This window comes from Phasianus colchicus, chromosome 17 (genome assembly GCF_987193195.1).
Source record: "Phasianus colchicus chromosome 17, bPhaCol1.hap1.1, whole genome shotgun sequence".
Classification (NCBI taxonomy): domain Eukaryota; kingdom Metazoa; phylum Chordata; class Aves; order Galliformes; family Phasianidae; genus Phasianus; species Phasianus colchicus.
In genome coordinates, this window is record NC_143452.1 from 6,991,638 (window position 1) to 7,007,439 (window position 15,802).

At 40.2% G+C, this 15,802-nt stretch overlaps 1 protein-coding gene across 2 annotated transcripts in view; it reads left to right on the forward strand.

Annotated features, from left to right (window-relative positions):
* The first annotated feature begins 2,843 nt into the window (after positions 1-2,843).
* Positions 2,844-15,802, forward strand: part of PHACTR3 (phosphatase and actin regulator 3) — a 95,364-nt gene continuing 82,405 nt past the window's right edge. The window contains exon 1 of one of the 2 annotated variants that reach the window (XM_031590313.2): positions 2,844-3,445. In XM_031590313.2, the coding sequence (XP_031446173.1) occupies positions 3,337-3,445 (109 nt within the window). In that variant the 5' untranslated portion in view covers positions 2,844-3,336. The remainder of the gene's footprint in view (positions 3,446-15,802) is intronic. The other variant, XM_031590321.2, reaches the window with a different exon arrangement.

A 15,802-nucleotide genomic window follows, 5' to 3' on the forward strand; every position in this document is an offset into this window, starting at 1 on the left:
GGCTCTAACCATGAATACCACTTACATCATGGTGTGTTAATATTACCGAGGGCAGTTGTACCAAATGCACATGCATTGGTTTGGTTGTTAAACTACCATCAAGCTAGCAACATTTTCTCCCTTGTTTTTCTTGGACAGATATTTCATTTTAAGAAGTTTTTTGTTTTGTTTGTTTGTTTTTCCCTCCCACTAAACAGACCCCCAGTTGCAGAAGTACCCATCACTACGCTAGAAAACTCATCAATTTTCATCACAAATATCAAAGGCTAGAGATCCTTTGAGAGGGAATTAGATCATTGTGCTTTCTTGGAAAATGTTGCAAACTTGTTTACCAGAAAACTATTACAGTTAGAGAATAAAAGCAGAACCATGTTGCTACCAATAGAAGTTTGGATCCTGCAAATATTTTTGTTTGTGACATTTATAAAATTACATCACAAAGAAGAAGGGAAGTTAAAGGCAATTTTTCAAGTGCTAGTAGCAACAGTGAGAACCAGACTTAGTTTCATTCTAATTTCAGGGTGGTTTACTATTTAGAATACATACAATATATTGGTTGGTGCTTGCCCATCAACTTTCACTTCCTTCTATGAAGACCTTTTGGTATTACTCCTTGAATACAAAGAAAACACCATGAATCTTATCTATTTTCCCTGTCAAAAGCTTTGTGTTTTCCCCAGAAAGAATGCAAAGCCTACCTGAAGGTTAGAAAATGAAAAGTGCAAATAGATGCATTGCCACCATCGTTATCATCATCATTATATACGAAACAAAAAACCATGTAAGGATGTAAACCTTTTACTCATCAGGCATTATTTAGCAACACAGGTTTAAACATACAGTCTTAACACAATTTATTTCTTCTTGCACTGCCTCTCCTATGCACAATGATGGTTCATCTGGAAACAAGGTGGCCTAGGGGCAGCTCTGTCAGCTGGCATGCACAGTACCCAGGATTTATTCCCACACTGAGCCTCTGGATGCTTGGCTTGGCTGGAGTGAGGGAAAATGAAATGTTTTAACTAAGTTAAAGCAGCAAGAGAGATTCTAGGCTTGTTTGGCTGATTTCTATCTGCCTATGTTTTAGGATCCAAAGGGACCCCATGAAGTGCCCTCTACAGAGGCAATCAGAACGTGAGTTGGTTAAAAACTCCACTGTGTGTGTTTCTATAAGACACAATGCTGTTTTGGGGATATTCTTTCTGGGGTTGAAAATGTTTTTAATATATTCATCCCGCAGTAATGCCAAAATCTGATACGAGACTTTTAAACTACATATTTTATACAAGAAATCAGCACAGTTTTTCACTGCAGAAGGTGGGTGTATCGATTATACAGAGTTTCACAGAATGATCAACATTTTCTAGCATGACCTTGGACTTACATGGGGAAAAAGATAAAAAATTGCCACTTCCTCTTTTTAGGAATAGAAGTGGATTGGGCTTGTATTTGAGTGCAAAGGGGATATTTCTAGATTAAAAACTGGACGCAGTGCGTATGTCATACTGTGCTATCCACACACTCAGAAATATCTATTGTCGGTCCTGAATTCTTTGCAGTGTTGAGTCATGGAACTCAAAAGCTTGGTTATGGGCAAAAGGATATAAAATGCATTCTGTATCTTTAAAGCCTCCCTTAAACAAAGTGTTCAAGTTTTATCTGTTTATTTGGTTCCTCGGGAACGTTTTAGAATGTGATATAAATGGCTCATTTAGCTGTCCTTTTGGAATTAGGATGAGCCACTTAACTCAAAAGGCTTGGAAGAAATTACAATAAAATGTGTCAAGATGGCAATGGTAAGCTCTCAGAAAAGTATAGATTGCCCTTATTATCTTAATCCACTCCACCACATTATGATACAGCTTTGATTAAAAACGCCATATTCTACTTCTTGTTTTGGATGTGTCTTAATCAAAGCCAGAGGGAACAGCACCCAAGGAATGAGAAACTCTCAGATTTTGCTTTCAAACCCTTTGTTCAATTTTCATTCTCCTGATGATGTTTGAACTCACTGTTATGAGCAGCAGCACAACCAGGCCTTGGGTGGTGCACAAGGACAGCCTTGCTCACGCCTCAGCTTGATAACAACAACTGAGTTTTACATGCAAACCCACGGGCTTCTTTTTCTATAGTACCCAAAGCTCAGGGAACACAGCCCAAGGTGACTCTCAAATGCAATGCAGATGTTGGCCAGCTCTGAAACTCCTGCTGCAAGATAAAAAAGGCAGGAGTGCTTCTTAGTGTGATAGAGGTGATGGATTTTAATTGTTAAAAACCACAAAACTGCTTTATTGGCCTCTGCTTTTAGAGATGACTAAAACGCATTTCCTTTATATAAAGACATACATAAGATGTTATGTTTCTGTAGAGCCAAAAATGTGAGTAAATGAATGACTGCATTAATGGAAAACGCTCTGGTACAAAGTTTCATCCTTAAAACCTGGCAGACGGACCCGTGGGGCGGCGGGAGGCACCGGCCAGCTGCTGGACCGACGGGGATTGAACACCCGCTGCTACGATAACCGGAGAGACAACACACACAACCGTATTAAGGGCGGCGCGGCGTTGCCAGCAGAGCGCTCAAAACCCGCCCGGTGTTATCGGTCGAAACTCGCGTGAACACAGCAGGTAGGGTAGTTCAGCGAAAAGATCTCCCCAAACCAACCCTTTTTCTTTCCGATCGAGCTCTCAAACCGAGCCGCTCGTCCCGCCGTGCGGCGTCGCTGGACGTCGGGCTGCGACGGGCTCAGCGCGGCTCGGCCCGGGGGAACTCGCGGCTCCGCAGCCCCCTCTGCCGGGCGGGGCGGGGCGGGGCGGGGCCCTCCGTGAGTCACGTGCCGCGGGGAGGGGCGGAGCCTCAAGGCTGCGCGCACCTGCGGCGGCCTCCGCCTTTGTGCAGTGCAGGTGCGGCGCCCTCACACCCCCCCCCGCCGTGACGTCACGCGGCCGCTCGCGGGGCATCATGGGAGAATCCCGATGTTTTCCGACGGATGCGCTCAGCGGCGCGGCGGCTTGAGGCGGCTCCGGGAGCGACGCGCGGGGGGCGGCGGGGATCCGGGCGGACGGACGGCTCGCGTCCCGGCTCTTGCCCGGCCCCGCGGGAGGCATGGCGCACCCACCCCTCTCTGAGGCGTCCTCGGCCGTCCCCTGAGCTCTCCGGTGCCGGGCCCCGCCGCAGCCTACCGACGGCGCCGGGAAGATGCTGCCGCGGCTGGCGCTGCCCGGCTGACGCCCCGCCGCCGCCGCCGCGCCCCAGTCCCCATTGTCCCCCGGCGGCCGCCGGCTCCATGAGCGCCTCCTCCTGCCCCCGCCTCTGAGCCTCCCGCCCGCCGCCTCATGGCTGCATCGGAAGAAGGGCCCGGCTGCTTTCTCCCGCGAGGCAGATCGCAGAGCGACCCCAGCATCCTCACCGAGCCCGCGGGCCCCGGGGCCGGGGAGCACGCAGGTAACGGCCCCGCGCTCCGAGCAGCGCCGGGGGGGGCGCGTCGCGATCCGCCGCCGCTTTGCAGCCCGCTGAGATGCAGGCAGACGCTCGCTGCAGCGGGCACCGACGCGCTGGCGGAGCCCTGCGCTCGCAGCTCCCGCCCGGGGGCTGCCGGGGCTCCGAGGGGAGCGGCGCACCTGGGCTGCCCCGAGAGCGTGGGGGTCGGGGCTCCCAGCGTAGAAGGGAGTGGGCTGTTTGCGTGGCATCACCATGGAGACAAAGGCAGCAGGGTCGCAATTAAGCGCTTTCTTCCCTCAAGAAGGTAATTTTCACTTCATGGGGAGAAGTGTAATCTTTTTACGAAGTGTGGCCACAGAGGGTGGTGCCGGGTGGAGGCGGCTGAATTACCAGCATATAAACGGAATATTCTGATTAGATTCCACCCTTCCCCCCCCCCCCCCCCCCCCAAAACTGGCTAATGATGTTTTCAGCTTAACTTCACTTTGAGGAATAATTCCAAATGTCTGTTGGGGTGGTGAGTCAGTAATTGAAGGTGTCAGCACCTAAGCAATGACGACCCATTTAGAGGAAAAAGAAACAAATAACTGCATCGCTTTAATGTGATGTGATTGCAAGGAAAGACCCAGCAATAAGCTAGGAGCAAAGGCGAAGAGCCAGTTTACTCTGGGTTTATGTAAGTAGACAATCATGCAAGCCCTCTAAGAGAAAAGGAGTAATCAAAATAGCACAAGACAATGAATGGAGCATTGATACTCCCTGCCCATTAAGCTGAATTCTAAACCCTGAAATAGGTCTGGGTCAGGCACTCTTAACCTGAAGAGGTAGTCCAAAACTGCATTTAGGGACTGAATTCTAGGTCTGGTTTATTTCAGATTACTGTGTCAATAAAATGTTTCATTCTCTTTTTGATACACCTGCCACAGTGTTCCCTTCTGATCCAATGTGTGTGTCAATATTTGTAACTATTTTAAGTTTTCTTGCTTATTTGTTTTATCAAGCAATTCTGCGCACCTTGGTCTAGAATTAAATACAAATTAAATTAAGCAAAACAATAGATGATTTGTCTCTAATGCCCAACAGTTCCAATACTGTAAGTAAAGGGAACAAAGGACTCTAACATGAACTGCTCCACTCACTCCCAAAGGGGCAATCTTGACTGAAAGGAATGTATGTTTCTGCCATTTGATTTCTGAAAGCAGAAGTGACTAATGAAAGGATTATATATTCAATCTCACTTTTAATTCCCCTATGGTGTTTTCTGCTAGACAATTACTTGGACCTTTGTGAAATATACAACAAAGAAAGTATACAACATGCCTGACACATAGACAAAGATATTTATATGCTACTTTTTTTTTTTTTTTTTTTTTTTTTTTGCGAGGAGAAAGAACTATCAATACTAAGTAACATTTTTCCTCCCCTAAAACAGACTTTATCTAGTAGGACAGTGTCCCACTGCATGGCAGAAGCTATAGTAACATGCAAGAAAGGATGTCTTTTAAGATATCATGATAGACATGCAATATGTGGAAAGAAACAAAAGGTGCTAAATACATATGGGTTTAGTTGGGTAAAAATAATGAGTGGTAGAGCTAGCATGTTCAGTAGGCTTTTTCAGGTTTTCTGTATACCTCTTAAGTTTATCAGATAGTATTGAGCATCTGCATATTCCCATCTGATAATAAAACAAATCAATTAGATGTTTTACTCTTATTCTAAGTAATCACTCAAAAACATGAAATATAGTTTATACTGCTGTAAGAATTATGTATGCTAAACCATACAACATTTTTTATCTTACAGTGTTATTCTGAAAAATTTTGTCGTTCTCACTGTATGATCAGAATAAACATCTATGGACTCTTACGTCAAAAGACTTAAGTAAAATGCATTAGGAGTGCTGAATGATACCAAGTTTGTGTTTACATCCCAGTCCTGCTCACAGACTCGCCTGTTAGAGAAGCACAAACATGTAGGATTCTTTGTTCATTTAAAAAAAAATGAATGTATTACTTAAATGCATGTTTAAATTATGCAGACAAATAAGCCAATAGCAAAATAAAGGTATGACTGAAGGATCCTTACAGAAACATTCCTACTTTTGTATGGCATTTGAATAAGATATTTCTGCTAGAGGTTGTCTTCTTTTGTAACATTTTCCTGAATGCATGATGTGGTGGGATTATTCTGCACCAATTCATTTCACTATGTCTCCTGCAGGAAGGGATATCAAGGTAGATAATGTAGCGGTAGGTGTAGTCTGCCTATTTTATAAGGATTTTCCTGGTGTTCATATAACTTATACTCCTCTTCTTGACCAATATTATTATTATTATTTTAGCCAAGCTTTGTCCAGGAGATTTCAATGACTGCTGAGAACGTAGAGGTGCCAGTAGGTATTTCATCTATTTTCCTAAGAAAACTCTGATGCAGTATTTCATTTTTCCTTTCTCTCTTGAAACATCACCTTAACAGTTGATCGTGTGTACACAGCATGGTTACAAGATTCTTTATCACTGGACCACGTAATCTCTTTTCAGGTGATACTGGGTAATGTAAACATCGGACTCAAGGATTGAAGACAGCAGGTGTAGTTCACCTTCCTGTTGTCATCTGGTTAGCTGTTAAATGCAATTTTCCGATGAACTGTTGGTTGAGATCAATTCTCAAAGGGAATTTCCCATGCGAGAAACAAATGCTTAAGTTTGTTGGTTGGTTGATCTGTTTCTTTAAAGAGGACTCTTCTTCCAGTGACACATGAAATAACTAAGTTCCAATAGCCTGAGATGTTAAAAGATGTGAGAAGTTCTGGACACTCGTAATCCTGACAGCAGAAATTGCAATTACTCCAAGCATCAAATAATTGAGGCTTCACAATAAAGATGATTATCTATTGTGTTTTTCTTCACAAAGCATTCACTGAAGAAATGAGAAGCTATTCTATAAGCTTGATTTACTGGAAGAGATGTAATCTTTACAGACCATAGTGAATTTCTTAATACGAAAAAAAAACCTTTAAAAAACAAACACATTACTGGCATCTTATTAAATGTTCCTGTAGTAAATAAGATAAACTAGGCATTCAGTGAACCTGACTAGAGACAAGTAATAGCTACTTTATCTAAAGCAAAGATACAAATTTAGGCCCTTCATTTAGGTCCTATGTTAATGAAACAGCAGCTCCTCACAGTGATCAACAAAGATACCACAATTGCAGCCTGAGAAGAAAATATGGACCTAGTTATCTGTTGCAAGCTTCAGTGACAGACAACTTCCTCCAGCATTTACACAGTGCATGTTGTTCCTGTTCTTTATGTAGGGAATAGTAGAAAGATGGGAAGGAATTAATGTTTTTTCCTTCTAATCAAATCAGTTATCTCCTCAAACAGTAGTGTTAGATCTCATTGACAGCTATTTTCACATAATTTCTAGAGAAGACTGGTTGAGAAGCCTTCTCCATCACTGTGCTAAGCTGTGGTGTGCTTCAATATCTGGCAAGTTAAAACTGCTTCAGAACAGTTGCTCCAGATACTCCACGTTGTTCCATGATCAGCAGCACAGGGCACTGAATTAACGCAAGAAGAGAAAATGGGATAAAAATTCATAATCTTCATCACCGTTCTTAATTTGCAAAATTCAAAAGTATTATAGCAAGAAACATTTTTGTATTTCCCTATAGGATGTAGGAGGAGACTTGATGTGTTACGTTCTCCATGTCTCTGGGCTGAAGGACAACTTGTAACCAAGCAGAGCCTCATAGGTAGCATAGGGACATAAACCACCTAAGTAATGCCTAGGGAAAGTTATAAGGCAATAAAACATTGAGTATAGGAATATTCTATACTTTTATTTTTTAATTTTTCTCTCTTTTTTTTTTTTTTTTTTCCTAAAGCTGTAAACTAGGCTGGATAGACTGTAATTCCCTTCAAAGGCACGTTTTTTTATTTTATGCTGATGAAGATTTTTATTAGTGGTAATTACTGACATATTTATTGCTTCAAGAAGTTCTCTGGGTTTGAGTCTTGCACACAGCATTAGGGACTTGTTAGCATTTGGAATATCATGCTTTCCCTCCTTAGCCATCAGGACATAACACTAATAAACTGTCTGATGGTGGAAGTTGATGGCAGGGAAGGTTCAAACACATATTTACAAAATATAAAAAGTAAAGTAGGTTTGTGCTGTGGATACTTGTAAGAAACAAATGAAAGGCAAAGAGAAATGGGTACAACTGGACTGCAGATACAAATTGGTGACAGCTTTCTAAATCTGTTCCAGTGACTCTTGCTGTAAAACTACTCATTCCAGGCCCATAATTCACAAAAACCTGTAATTGTCCATAAGTTAAAGCATGTACTTAAGACTCAAGAAAATTGATAGTGGAGTGAATGTCAGGACAAAAAAAAAAAAAAAAAAAAAAAAAAGTGCTGTAAGCCTGCTGGTGCTGTCATCATTCTGCAGTCATTCAGATCACTGCAACTTAAATCAGGGACTTGCAGTCTTATCCATGATGTACTTCATTGATTTGATACTAGTGCTTGAGCCAGCCTACCTATGAAAATATTCATTGGTTTCTTCTACCAGAAAGACTTTGGCCTCTATTTCATTTTCCTGTATCAAGTGGTCTGTTTTGTTAGTAGAATTTGTTTGCCCTCATGGTATTTCTTCTGAAAAAATGAGCATGCCAGGTCTCCTTCATCCTTTCCCAACAGTACTAATTTATGACCAAAATTAAGCTAGTAAATGGTTTTGCTCCACTTTATAACTTCACCATGTTTTTCATGTGTATGAAGTTTTGTGATATTTTAAGTTCTTTTACTCAAAGTCAACACGTATCTGATCTAATTCAGACCAAGGGCTCCCAGCTGAAGCTTACTGTTCCACATATATTTAGTTTCTTATATGATACCATAGGGACTCTACTAAGGAGCACACAGTTGAGACTAGAAATGTGCAGATATTAATTCACATTCCAACTTAATATCCTATTTCTATTGTAATCCAAATTTCAGTCTTGCACAGCTCCCCAAGGCATTTGTTATTTGTGAAATGCCCAGTTCCTGGTATTGCATCATAAGAATCACCACGATATCACCAAGTAGTGCAATGCTAAGTAACCTTTAACAAAGGGGTTGTTGTGCTTTTGGGAAGCTCTGTTTCTTTCTCATCAGTTCTCCAGTTTCTTGCTGATCTGATCTATGTGCACCCAAGTTCCTGTCATGCAGGGAGGCACAGAATTCCCTTCTTCTGTCCCGCAGTGGAACATCTCTTCCTGCCTCAGAGATGTTCCTTCCTGGTGCATGACTCATCTGTGGCAGGTCTTCTCCAGCACTTTCCAGGAGGGGAGAGTAATCCCCCATTTCTGGAGAGGAGAATGGGCACAGGGTGCTTAGGCAAATCCCACACATGGGACTTATGCACAAACTGCAGTAGAACATATCCAGTAATTTTGGTATGGCACGTCTGGATTCAGGACAATAGTGTGGTATCGTGTTGCAGATCACTGAACAAGATGAATGCTTAACACAGACTACCTCATGCTGGTTGCCTGGATATTTTACTTACTGAAACTGTAAATACTTAATTTATTTTTGTCAGGATTCAAGACAGAGATAGGGATATGATATCTTAATACTAACATTTGTAGAAGTGAAATGAATTCTATTAATATGCTATTCATGTTCAGGGTTGTTTGTAGGCTTTTCCAAAATCTGACCATTACTACTGCTAGGAGTATTTCGACATATATTAGACTTCTGTAAATGAACCATAGATCTCTAATGAAGAAAAAAAAGCATTTTACAGTTTTGCTTCTCCTAAAACCGAAGTTGGCAGGTAGTTTCAATGTTGCTGAAAATATATTTAAACCCTTCTGACAAAAGTAGAAGTACTCATTACACAGCATCGTAACAGACTGAATTTACAACAGTCAGGTCAACATATGGGAAATACTTGCTGATGTTATTTTATGAGGTTTTTTTCCTTCCCCTCCCTCCACATCTATAGACGCTCTGGAATCCTTGAAAAATAACAGAGTCCTGTTTTTCTCCCATCATTTCAATCACGTCTGGTGATTGATTGAACTGAATCTCACTTTGAGAGGTGCAAGGGTAAGTGATTGTTGCACAGCTCAGATGTGCACTCTTCTCCCACATTGCAGACCCTGTGTGCTGTGCTCTGCTGCTCCGGATGCCTGCTCAGTCTCCCATTCTCAGTGCTGCTAGCAAATTCCTTGGCATACGTAGAAGATTGGGTCTAAACTTGAGAATGGGAGTTTGAGTACTATTCCAATTGCATATCCTTGAAAACCTTTTTCACTAGTTATCTGATCTAGAAGGTTCTTATATCCTTTGTTTCCCTTGTTGAATCAGAATTAAGTTTGTTAGTTCTAGCATGTTTTAAGTATTGTCTTCTCTAGTTCCTGGGAATCCTCTGCCATGCATCTGAAGGAACTTTGTTAAATGTATACAAGTTCTTTCTTCACAGTTATGTTTGGTTGTAGCAGCTGTACTCTGGCATTACAAACAGCAGGGATGATGATGTACAATATGCAAACAATGCAGGATTGTTCTTTTTCCCTTAATGCTATTCTACAATGATATTAAATAATGCACTTGCATCTAATTGAAAAAATTCTTAGGTCCTAAAGATACAACCATCAAAGCAAGCCATCCAACTGAAAAAGGGCTTCTTCAGAATTGCAGTATCTCACACCACACATAAATATTACGGGTCTCTTCTATACTCAATACAAAGGGCATTTCTGTTTCTCTCTTTACCTCTTCAGTTTTGTTTTTTTTTGTTTGGTTTTTTTTTTGTTTTGTTTTGTTTTTTGTTTTTTTTTTAAATGTATCATAAAAGGGCTACCAGAGATTACAAAAAAAGATTCAGGCTCAGATTCTCCAAGCACAGATTTCTAGTCTGAGTAATACCTATGGGTCATAACTGACATAATGCACCATTGTGCCCGTTGCTGTGCAGCATATAAAGAGAAACTGTTCTGACTTTAACTAGCTTTTTCTAATTTGGAAAAGACATAAAGCAGCAGAATAAAACAAGAGGTTCTCATTTTTTTCATATAGTGAATTGAGATTAATTTCCTTCTCTGAGTTTTTATAGCAAGCCAGTGACACCACTGGAAGTTGACTCTGGATTTTGTAAGGCCCAGTTCTCATTGTAATACTGATTTTTTTAAAAAATTAATTTATTTAATGTATCTGCAGTTTCTTGTTTCTTAGCTTACAGTGTCATAATAACAGAAAACAGCTTCTGCATGGGACACAGGCAAGTCCGGTCTCTGACTTTGAGATTTAGCACAAGAATTTCTATTTGTTAAAAGCCTTTGCTAGTTGAGTCTTTATGCTGAATGCTGTTTCATTTAATAGGAGAACAAAAGGAAGCCATGGGCTTTTTGATGAAAGATGGGAAGGGATTTTTAATTTTATTTTTTGTTAATGCTTTTCCTTCCTCCTGCGATTAATCTACCTTCTGAAACCCTTCTTTTGATAGGGAGCAAAGGTTGCTGGGAACTTGACAGAGAATTGCAATCATAAAATATCTATTTGTCCATTATTCCCTTCCTCCCTCCTGCCCCTTTATGGCATTTTAAAACCACATTTGTGGCTTTGCATTTTAAAATTTAATAGCTAGAATTAATTACTTTAGCTTTTCTAGGAAGGTTAGATCTGTAAATACCAAAGACGAATAAATATGATACTTTTGTTTTGCTTTCAAACGTAGCTAGAGTTCATATACTAATACAATGGATTCTTTGTGCCTTCAAATCCCATACCTTTGTTTCAAATTCAAGTTGATTTATGGTATGATGTACACCCAATTTATACATGCCCCAGAGAGCACATCATATAACTGCTCGAAACAGGTCAATAGCTTCATGATTGAGTTGGCATAAATATTTCAGTAAGATGATCTTAATCAAAGAGTATCTTGCTTTCAGTAGCATGGTAATATCCTGTAATCACACATGGTTCGTGCATGCAAACCTCTGATTTAAAAGAAGTCAAGTTCTTATTCATAAAGCACTTCATAGTATATATAATGAAGAGAGAGCTCGTGTTCACTTCCTTATATTATTATATTTTAACATCCTCAAACCCCATTCTATTGGGATAACCATCAACTGGACTTAGGTCACTGCACTGCATCAAGCCAGTGAAGCCTTCAACCTTTTCTATGGGCTGCTACATCCCTCAGGCCCTGCCATCTTCCCTCTGCCTTTCCTATATTGATCTGCAGTGAATGTCTGTCACATTTCATTCAGTTTCTCACAGAAGTCTTCATCTTAGCTCTATGATGAGACTTTTTTAATTTTTTTTAAAAATATGAGAAATGCTTTCCTAAATCAGAACAGTGGTCCTTCTGGTCTAGGACAGTGTTCTTGACCATACCAAGATGATGCTATTTAGGGAAAACATGCTTATCTAGCTTTGAAGTTAGATGCAGACTGGAAACAAAGCAAGGGGTGGCTGAGTGAACACACCTGAAGACAAAATGTAATATTCAGAGTCAGTCTTCTGTATCTGAGCTCACATAACATACATAAACGTTGATGCTTTGGGCGTTTGTTCACCATCTAGAATCAGTCCTGCTTCCATGGTGAAATTCAGACAAAAACTTAGTTGGTATCACTCTGGAAGCAAGCCTCTTGCTCCTGCAGGTACTTGTCAGTCTTTTTTTTTAATCATGCATTATATGAATCTGTATAGAATATTTACATAGAGCAGACCTTCCCAACAGAAAGAGTTCGCTCCAAGTCTACAGGGGAATTGAACACGCCTCCCTATTTACCTGTCTTATCACATAAGAGATGATGAGATTGCTATGCAGTAAGTAACCACATCACATAAGAATACCTTAGCCTGCAAAGGTGAAGTGCTTTTGCTTATGTGTGACAGGCAGAGAAGGGGGAGACCAGGAACAGAAGCTGATGACAGCAGGCTTAGGACTGGAGTCTGGAAAGTTTCCATCACAATATGTAGTGTGACAGCATTATTTCAGTTGGACCTGAGAAATGTGATATATGGGGCAGAGAAAGGAAATAGTTTGGAAATATTTTTTCCTCAACCAGCATGTCATGGTCAGGTATATTTCTGAACAGACAGGGGGGCTAGCCAGGAACCACTAAGTTACTGTCAGCATTGAGATGACACGCTCCCTCCATTTTGAGCATGGTAGATAAATTGAAAGCTTTGAATCTTGACCATTCATATTTGTTTCAGCAGCAGAAAGTGATAGTAAAAGCCTGAACAAAACAGTCATTAAGTGTGCCTAAGTCAGTGCTAAAAAATGGGGTAGGAGTGGGGGGCATTTTAGGGACATCTGTGGAAATGGGGAGCAAGGCTGAACAGACTTTTAATGGCAGGTCTTGGGAATCCAAGTTCTTGGGATTGTTTCACAAATTTGGGCCTGCAAGCTAAACTTATCTTCAGCTACTGAAATCCTCTGCCTAATTGCATTGCTCAGAATGCATGATAATGTATGTAAGCTTGACTTAATTGGGTTTCTCTGAAGTTACAGGCAGGACTTTTATAATTACGTGAATTCTGCATTTATAGCGATGAAGTAAAAAATTCTAAATTATTTATTTATATTTATATATATATTTCCATTTTAGCAACTATGCAGTCTGGGTAATAACTTTCTGGCATTGCATAAACTTCAAGAATAAAGGCACCCCATTCTCAATTAAATCATTTCTACTTCAGCTAAAATGTTTACTTCTGTCACAGTTGCTCATTTGTTTTTGCTCTCTAGAAAAGATGAAATGGAGCCTAGTACTCCATTCTATACAAATTCTCCACTTGTAGACTATGAGCTTAAAATAACGAGTTTCTCATTTAACTCAAGAAAATTATTGCAAAAATTGAGATAAACTACTCATGTCACTTCAGATTTCACATGTGAAATACTTCATTCTAGAAAAGAAGTCGGTCTGTGACATTGCCTTCTGCAAGTGAGGAACATAAGTGAACTTCCTGTCATTTGGGAATTTGCTATTATTTAGGAACATGAAAGGTCTGGAAGAACTTACTATTTTATTGTAAACTACTAATACTAATTCAGAATTGAATAGTGTGATAGAAGAAATTATATCCTCACCTAAACCATGACTCTGCTAGATCTGCAGTAGCAGCAAACAACAGCCATTGCCTGCAGCTAGCTTATTTGAACTCTTGCAGTAGTGGTTAACTTACAGCTGACGTGATCCAGATTGCGTGTTTTCTTAAGGCAAACACAGAGTATATGAACAACAGCTGTCAAGATAGATAGCAAATAGAATTCATACTGTTATGGTGTACATTTTGTGCTATAATTTGGTCACAAAAATAAACTGAAAGAAAGATAAATAAAAGATCATTTCAACAAGTATTAAGTGGCCTTCAAAAATCCAGAATACTGTGTGAATGAAAACATTTTAAAAGGGCCCTCAATGCTTAATGGAAATGCATCCTCACCTCTCTTCTCTATTCCAAGAAAACATATTTGAATACTGACCCAGAAAAAATGACACTCCTCCTATCTCATTGAAGCTTTCCTTTGCTCTCTTATTCTCTTGTGAAAAGGTAGAGCTTGTTGCAACTTTTCTTTTCAGTTTGCATATTCTACCATTTTTCCATTTTTTTTTAATCTAGTCTGAGTTCATTTCATGAGCTAGCCTGAACAAATGCAGCAGCCCCCTGCACCTCTTGAATTGCTCTTCTGCTAATAGTGTTCCTAACATAACAGAGAAGCCAACAAATACTACCTTTCTATGCTTTCACCATTTTTAGTCTTCAGTTTGACCTTTGTTAAAAACCCATTTGTTACTCACGACTGAAGCCTCTGCTGTCTAACAAATGTTTGGCTGAAAACAATTTACTTCAGGCACACAGTGTCTCTCCTACGTGAATGCTTTGGTGGTAAACAAAATTGACCTCACACCAAGGCCATTCCTTCCAGGTAATACTTAGCAGGGAGTAATACTGTAACACAATGGAAAGCACAGCAACAACAGCAGTGTAGTAAAGCCCTAAGCTGCAGCAAGCGAAGAAGAGCTCAAATGCAACACTGTAGACACAGAACCAACAGAAAGAATCTGCTTACCCTTGAAGGTCCTCAGGTACACATAGATCTCTAACAAGACACCCTTGCCTCCACTGCCAACCTTTTCACAAGGTGTGGAAAGGAGTGGATCCTGACTTCAGCCCTTCTGGTCACTCAGGTCCATTACATACAGCTGAGCTCCCCTGGGTTGGCCCTGCCTTCCCACCAGGTGCTCCATCACTGCTTGAGGCAGTGACTCAGCATTTCTGCTACACAGGATCACTGGTGTCCTGTACCAATTAGCCATATTCTTAGTTGAATGTTGCCTTTAATCTCCAAAGTTACTTTGGACAATATGAGATTGAAAAAAACTTGTTTCTGAAAGAAGTAACTAGGAGTAGAAAATAACAAGTTACTGAAAACAGCTTCTTCTGTTTCGTTTATATATTCCTCATTCCTGCTCTTATAACACTTACATCTAGGATGTGTTTAGGCTTAATTCCAATACATCAAAGGCCTCTATTTCTTCAGCAACCTCTTCAAAGACCTCCAGAAAACTATGACCTGGGGCATTACAAATCTATCGTATTCAGGAGATGCTGTTTTATATAATCAGCTCTCTTGTGTCTGTACCTGCAGAAAATTTATTCCGCTTCCCATCCTGGACTTTAATCTTTCTCTATTTCTCTGCCCATTGAGCATTTCAGAAGTATTTCTCAGTAACTCATTTAAAAAAAAAAACAAAAACACAAACACAAAAAGCTGCCAAAAGCTTATGTATTTTGAGGTCATAGATTCTTTGGCTGCTCTGATGAAATGATTTTAGGAGAGTTAAGTTATTGAATATGTTCCTAGCAGCTAAGATGCTATCAAAATATCAGCAAAGTGAAATTAATTCTAAATTTTGGAATACATACGTATAAGATAACGTTCTCACTCTATCCAAAGGGACATATCTCTGATGAGTAGGTTATGCTTCTCTATATATGTACATTTCTTATCCTATTAAAGGAAATGGAGGCCTACCTCTAGTGGGTTTAATTAATTAGTATTTAACTCAAGAAATTCCCCTGCTATTTGCCATCAAAGCATTGCAGAAATGTTTTTCAGATCTTGTTAGATGATGTAAAATTGTCTGACAACAAGAACTACTTTTGAACAGATTAATCTAAATACATGTATCCATGTAAAAAAAAGCCAAACTAGGTACCCTAGATTTTCAAAGTTAACTTTCATTTTAGATAGTTTCTTGAAGAAAAAGAACCTCAGGTTCTGCATCAAGCCTTTTTACAAGCACTGATTTTTAAACACCAG